General features: G+C 38.6%; 1 protein-coding gene across 2 annotated transcripts in view; it reads left to right on the top strand.

Moving 5' to 3' along the window:
- The first annotated feature begins 284 nt into the window (after positions 1 to 284).
- KCNH7 (potassium voltage-gated channel subfamily H member 7) overlaps positions 285 to 7324 on the top strand; it is a 478835-nt gene continuing 471795 nt past the window's right edge. For both annotated transcript variants that reach the window (XM_049106394.1, XM_025471042.3), the window contains exons 1-2: positions 285 to 526; positions 2242 to 2472. In XM_049106394.1, the coding sequence (XP_048962351.1) occupies positions 451 to 526; positions 2242 to 2472 (307 nt within the window). In that variant the 5' untranslated portion in view covers positions 285 to 450. The remainder of the gene's footprint in view (positions 527 to 2241; positions 2473 to 7324) is intronic.

The raw sequence follows: 7324 nt of genomic DNA, 5'->3' as shown, positions 1-7324 counted from the left end.
GTCCTCCCAGCTCTGGGCAACCGCCAGGTTAAGCCCATTTGCACTGGGAGATTGGCGCTGTTTGGGAGCAGAGAAGCGGATCGATTGCCCTTGTGACTCCCCGCCCCCTCCCACCCCACCCCACCCCCGCCGCTCCCTCCCTCCCTCCCTCCCTCCCTCCCTCCTCCCTCCCCCGCCGCCCCCTCCCCCCGCCTCCTCCCCTCTCCCCACCCCCAGGCCCTCTCAGCCCCCGCGGCGGTCCGGCGCCCCCCCCCCCCCCCGCGCGGCGGAGGGGACGGATCGGGCTCGGCTGGGGACGGCGGGCGTCTAGGAGTGGGGCTAATGGGCAGAGCCTCGGGGCTTCCAGGGAGGATGCTCAGCCACAAAGAGCGGCTCGCGCGCCGGCCTGCGCTCTAGGCGAGGAGACGGGGAAGTCCGCCTCGGGCGCGCCCCTCGGAGGACCGGGCCAACATGCCTGTGCGCAGGGGGCATGTGGCACCGCAAAACACATTTCTGGGGACCATCATACGGAAATTTGAAGGGCAAAGTAAGTTCGTTCGCCGTCTCCCCCTCCGCGGCTCTCCGCTCGGACGGCGCGCTGGGCGGTCGCCGCGTCCGGCCGCGGAGCCGCAGGTCCGGGCCCCCCGGGGACGCGCTGCGAGCCGGGCCGGGGCCTCGCGCGCGCACCTGCCCCCCGGCCGCCGACTCCGGTCGCCTCGCGGAGGGGGGTCTCGGTCGGAGGCGGTGGGTGCCGCTCCCCGCCGCTCCGTCATCTGCCTTGCCACTCCAGGTCCTGCTCTCCCACTACCTTAAAGGGAACGTACCGGGAGAACGGGGGTTTGCGTTTTTGAGGCTGTTTGATCGGAGACTTTTGGAAAGTCGGGAGCAGGGCAGAGCGAGCCCCCGGAGCGGGGCGGCGGGGCCGGTCGCGGCGATGTAAACGGCCGTGCAAACTCTGCTCTACCTGGGCGGAATTGCAAGGCTGCGCGATGCCAGGGAGGCTTGCTTGCTGTCAGTCTCTAGAAGCTAAACTTTGCCTTGAACCAATGCAAATACATCCCAAGAAGGATAATTTGGAAAACAAAAAACAAAAAACAACCGTACCCGATCCGTACTACTTCCCAATGCAAACGGTTCATTATTCAAAACAATGTTTCCGTCTCTTCATTATTTCCTTAAATTTCCATCAAGACATTTGAAAATTGAAAGGCAGTAGGGTGAATCCCAAAACTGAGTGCAGACAAATTTTACATTCTCATGTGTCATATGGACTAACTATAAGAGATAAGTGATTGTTGTATCCAATGTATTCATTTTAAATCCTTGTTAATTTACGTTCAACATTTCCTGAACACCACATTGACACACGGTTGGTGATGTTGTGCATTTTGCAGTTATTTTGGCACTGCATTGAGTGACATGAGGATATAGTACCTTGTGTACAAAATAAACTAGTGCATCCTGTTCACAGTCTATCTGGAAATAGTAAATATAACTTATGATCAAAATTTAATGAGCCTTTTGCATTAAAATCCCTAATACTACACAGGAACTCGAGGTTCTCCCAAAGTAAAAGTGAAGAGGTGTTAACATGATATTTACTGTGTATGTGTAAACATTTCCATCTTGTGGAAAATATATATTACAAAAGGTGAATCTTTGAATTATTGAACTGCCAATTAACGTAAGATAGTTTTATGGCTAATAGTTTCACGTTTTGTTTTGTTTTGTTATTTAACATGATGAGTGTGTACTATGCCTTGGAGGGATAGAGAAAAACCAAATCCAAAAATAATAGCTACTTTGAGAAAGTTGTACTTTTAAGGGACAAGGTTGAGGTGAGAAATCTGTCGGCTACAGGATGTTTCATTGTTTGCCTCTGAAAATATTTATCTTACAATTAAATGGCATTCTAGAAATATCAGTGGGCCAGCTGCTTGTTTGAGTATGCCTTAGGACCCCTGGGAGTTACAAGGTTTGAGAAGTGAAATGAATGAATTTGGGAAATTACATTTCAAATTACATTTCAAAATTTGAAGACTAGTTCCTAAATACTTTTTGTTAAAAATACTAGGACTGTTAATTTCACATTTAGGTTTTTTTTTTTTTTTTTTTTTTTTTTTTTTTAAATCCTGGGCAGTTAGTTAGCAGTTTGGGAAGCACCTGCGTTTCAGATCTCCTATTATGCAACAATTTGCTCCAGTGTTTATGAAAATCTTGTGGAAGCTTTTAAAAAGATGCCTTACTATCTTCTTATTACAGATAAAAAATTTATCATCGCAAATGCCAGAGTGCAAAACTGTGCCATCATCTACTGCAACGATGGTTTCTGCGAGATGACTGGTTTCTCCAGGCCAGATGTCATGCAAAAGCCGTGCACCTGCGACTTTCTCCATGGGCCTGAGACCAAGAGGCATGATATTGCCCAAATTGCCCAAGCATTGCTGGGGTCAGAGGAGAGGAAAGTGGAGGTCACCTACTATCACAAAAATGGTAAAGTTCATCTATTTAGAATTATTTTTATTTGTTTCCATTGAAATGAAATCTTGACAACTGATTACTGAAAGTCCATACACAGAGAAGCTCCAAAAATTCAGTGTAGATATTTTGTGCTTATATATTTATATATATCTTATATATTTTAGGATTCAAGAAATATAGATATTGTCATTAGTGCACTAGTAGGAACAATTTCTTCTTTGAATAAGGGTACTCTGTACTCTTCAATAGTGTAGTAACTTACTATCACTGAAGACAAAGTGCCACAAATCACTCTTACACTGTCCCCTTTCTAGGGAATAACATAAAGGCCAATAATTTACTGATTGCGTTGATATGTATTTGGTAGGAGAGAAATACAGAGATTAGTTGCTTGAACTGTATAAATATTTCACAAAGCAATAGTTTGTTGAAAACTGTATATCTGCAACTAAAACTATTGCAGTTATAAATATTTCTTGGTTCTTCAGCTTTATTTGATAGGCAACACCTCTTGTTTCTTTTGCTCCTTTTTATACATGAAGGGTGAGATACAAGAACTTCAAAAATCGGTCTAGTAAACCTGTATAAATTAAATAATAAAAGCTGCTCATGTATTCAAGATCAGTCCTAAAATAAGAAATGGATTAAAGGAGCTATGATACTGTGGAGTTATTTGTACTCGTTTCTCAGCTGCAACAAAACTGACATCTCAAACTTAAGGTCATACCTCAACTTCAAGGGCACTCCTCCTTCTTTCAAGTTTGCTATGGGAACATAATATGTTACACCTATAATAATTCTCAAAAAAATGCTCATTTACTAGACATGCATTCATTAAATATACCATATATAGTATATGAACTCACATGTATGAATATTCACATACCCCCATTTAAAAGAACACATATTCTCAAATATGGACACTTAATGGTATTTAACAATTTAGTGCTTAAAGATAAATCAGTTAAAAATGCATATTGTAGGTAGTTTTGTTGATATTGCATTATCATTTTTTTCCATTGACAGAAATCCATGGGGCAGAGGGATATCTAGTCAGTTTTTTTAGGAAACTCTTAAGTCTTGCAAATGAGAAAATGAGTGATTTGTTATAGCTTATATCATATAATGATTCATCATTCGATAAAATCACAGCAGAAATTCTAGCACGGAGAAGGTTTAACATTTCCTCTTATTTTCTTACAATTAAATATTTTATGATAGAAAATGTAATTTTTAATTACTGGATTTTCCTTAACATTGACTTGAGTGAATATATGTGACAAATTATGATTAGATAAACAGGTTTGTATAATTTTGGATTAGTCTGGGGTGAAAACAATTATATGATTATCAGCCAACCATAGAGATTGTTTTTAAAGTTCTCCTTCTCCCCACCACCACCACTTTTCAATCAGTAGTGTTGGCTTGCTAGAAATAGCCTAATTGCTCTGTTGTCTTGAAAGCATTTCTTGGACTAAGGCTCTCACTACCCAAATGCAACTCATCCTTTTTGCGTGTGTCTCTGATGCCAATAATTTGGACTTTTGGAATAATTTGAATGTCTGACATTTTTTCCCCCTTCTGAATATTTATCATGATGTTGACACAGTTTGCATTGTGGTTATACAGGGCATGTTGGTCCACATTTGGTGTTATGTTTTTTGGGACATTTCAGAGGTTTTTTTCAACTTATAGAATTTAAGTATAAAAAATGAATCTGGACTGTTAGGTTTTTTCAACTTCTAGAATTTAAGTATAAAAATGAATCTGGACTGTTAGGATCACTTAGATACTCACCATATTTTTCAGACAATATTTTGAAATGAAAGTCATTATTTATTATACTGCAAGTGGAATGGTGATATTTCAAAGCCTGTGTGGCTTGTATAATGTCAGTGTGAAGTTATCTCAAAACACCTAAGGAAAAGGCAAGTTAATGTGGAATCACAAACATGAATGTAAAGGTTTGTACAGTGAAGATGCTGGTACATCGACTAATGCAAATCTTTCTACCTGAAGGATGCAATCGATCGTATGAATTAAAACCTTCTTGTTTTAGACAGGAATTTATTTGAAAGCTTATTCAGGTATATAAATATCAATCTTTGGTGATGATGTTGCTTGTGTTGGCTTTATTTTCAGATTTGAGTCAGTCTACAAGGACTTAGTAATCTTTAGAGCTAATGACAAATGCTGCCTATTTCACTTTTATTAATATGGGAATACATAAGATGATGGGCCAAGCTTCTTTTTTTTTCTTTCTCCAAAGAAAAAGTTTAATTTTATGACCTTTTTAGATTGTGAAGACACAGTCAGACTTATTTGCTCTGAGTGTAATCAACTTGTGTTTTTGAGACTAGTTCAGATACCTTGAATAGAATCTTCGAAGTGCATTGGTTTTATTCACATGGCAACTGCAAATTCAGTCAGAGCTTGTGAAGTTCAAATGCTTTGAAAGCCTTGCCTCATAGAGACCTGCCAGCCACTCTATATTTATAAAAGCAGGAAGGGATAAAATCACCAACATTTGTATTGGTTTGTTCCTCAAAGTTTCCTTAATTCTTTATTATTGAGGTCTTTTACTTTTGGGAGGTTCTTGGTTTCTTAACTATGTATAGTAAATGCTTCCTTTACTTATTCTCTATTTAGCCCTTTATGGGAATACAGATAGGAATGTAATAAGCACAATGAGCAAATTAACAAGAAGTTGAGATATTGTTTCCACTTTTTCCATTCACTCATACTGGAGTAGCAAAAATATGAGCATGGTATTATTTCTGAAAACTTGATTTTCAGATTCACCAGAAGCTTCATAAGCACTTTAAACCCATGATCTACATTATGAGTTCACATCGATGCAGTGCACGATGAGCTGCATGATCATTCTTATGAAGCAATACTTCCTATCATGCTACTTTATGTGATTTTACCAGGTATAGTTGAGCTTGCTATTTACCAGAATATCAATTTTTTAAAACCTAGTTATTTGCAGTAGGAATATTTGACAGCCCTTCCTTTGAGGATTCTATTTTACAGTTTAAGTCATTATTGCATAAATCATTCTTGGCAGCTGTGAAATATTGCTTGAGGTGATAAAGCTGTAAATCTTTTGACATAAAGCTCTAATTATACAAAACTATAATTACACTGAGGCTTATACAAAGATGGGCATGTATTTTAATAATATAATGCATTCATTTTAAGAACAACTTTTTAGGGGTGCCTGATTGGCTCAATCAGTAGAACATGTGCCTCTTGGTCTCGGGGTTGTGAGTTCAAGCCCCATGTTGGGTATAGAACTTACTTAGAAAATAAAAATCATTTTTATCATTAGATTAGATTGAGGAATAACTAACACTTCGGTTATTAACTAGATCATAGTTCGGAGGTGATGTTAATAGTGAGGAAACAGAAAAGTTGGTCATCTTTCAAATTATTGCTTGTCAGGTTTGGAACATGTCATGGAATAGAGCTAGCAGTTGAAGTGCTTATCCACTTCAGGCATACATAGATGTGTGATTTTTACCTTAAATTATCAAGCAACTCTAAACATTTGGAAAATCAAAGTAAGCTTCTCCAAAAGAAAGAAAGGTCTTAACTCAGGTAGGAAAACAGGACATTTACAATGCTTTATTTTTAGAGGTTCGAGCATTCCTATATTTTTGCCATTATGCTCTCAGACATGGTACAATGGAAATTTTGTTAACAAATCAGAAATGTCCCTATCTTTGCCTTGCCTTCAAAGAACTAAAGGATGAGAAGAGGCTGAGGGAAGTCCTCTTGATCCAGAGAGGGATCAGATCCATACAGGGCACCAGTCATGTTGGGACAAAGTTTCAGAGGCAATGTTTGATCAGCTAAACTCAAAAGAGGTTTTGATTTGATAACAAATCTACCATCTCTAGGAGCTATTAGAAAAGACCTTCTAGAAAGCATTGTGTTGTTGGAAGTAAAGGTGAAGATGTGTACCATGTGCCACCACCTCTCTTTAAGGTAATGTTTTAGTCACTAGAGGAATATCCTATTGGAAGAGATGCAGAAGAGGACACAGACTCATTTCTGCTTTCAGAATATTTGTGTTATGGAGTGACTAATGTTCATCTATCGTCTAAACTCCAAGCTGTTTTCATGAAATAGTTTTTAAAGGAAAAAGAACAGACTATGAAATGAAGATGCTTTTATATAAATGGAGAACAGAATTTAGGGTTAATTACCACTCTTCTTCAATCCCTCCCACTGTAAAAAAAAAAAAAACAACGAAACAACAACTTGTTTTTGTGTATTTCCTGTCTCCTTTTGTCATTTATAACTAATCCTAACTTAATAAAGAAGCAAGGTAGTCTACTTAAACTTTAATAGCTCAAAAATAAATCTTAGAATAGTTCTATGTGTTATATGACACGTGAAGTATTCAACCGTCATAATTTTTGAATTGTGTAATAGAGATACAGATGGTAGTTTTTGGAGAAGAATGGAAATATATTCTATGTATGTGTAACTCAAGTAATGGAAAAATTTTCAGGGAGCATATCGCACAGAATTTATTTGGGTGTTCATTTTAACTTTTTGTTTATATAGTCTCATGTTTCATCCAACATAGTATTATAACAGTAATCTTAAAATATATTTTCTTTCATACCTAAACTTTGTAACATTTCATGAACTATGGATATTATATAGAGCTTAAATTTGATCAGTGTATTTATTGAGAAACTAAGAATTCTCTAGAAATATTCTTCCTCACAACTTGAAAACTTTATTTTACTAATTGTCCTAAGTGAAAACAAAATGTCTCCAAACTACAGTTGGGCTATGCTCATCAGTCCCCTTTTTACCACCCATCAGCACCGCACCTCTGTGCAGC

This window comes from Canis lupus, chromosome 36 (assembly GCF_003254725.2).
Source record: "Canis lupus dingo isolate Sandy chromosome 36, ASM325472v2, whole genome shotgun sequence".
Taxonomy (NCBI): domain Eukaryota; kingdom Metazoa; phylum Chordata; class Mammalia; order Carnivora; family Canidae; genus Canis; species Canis lupus.
Note: the sequence above shows the minus strand (reverse complement) of the source record. Positions and strands in the feature narration are given on the sequence as shown.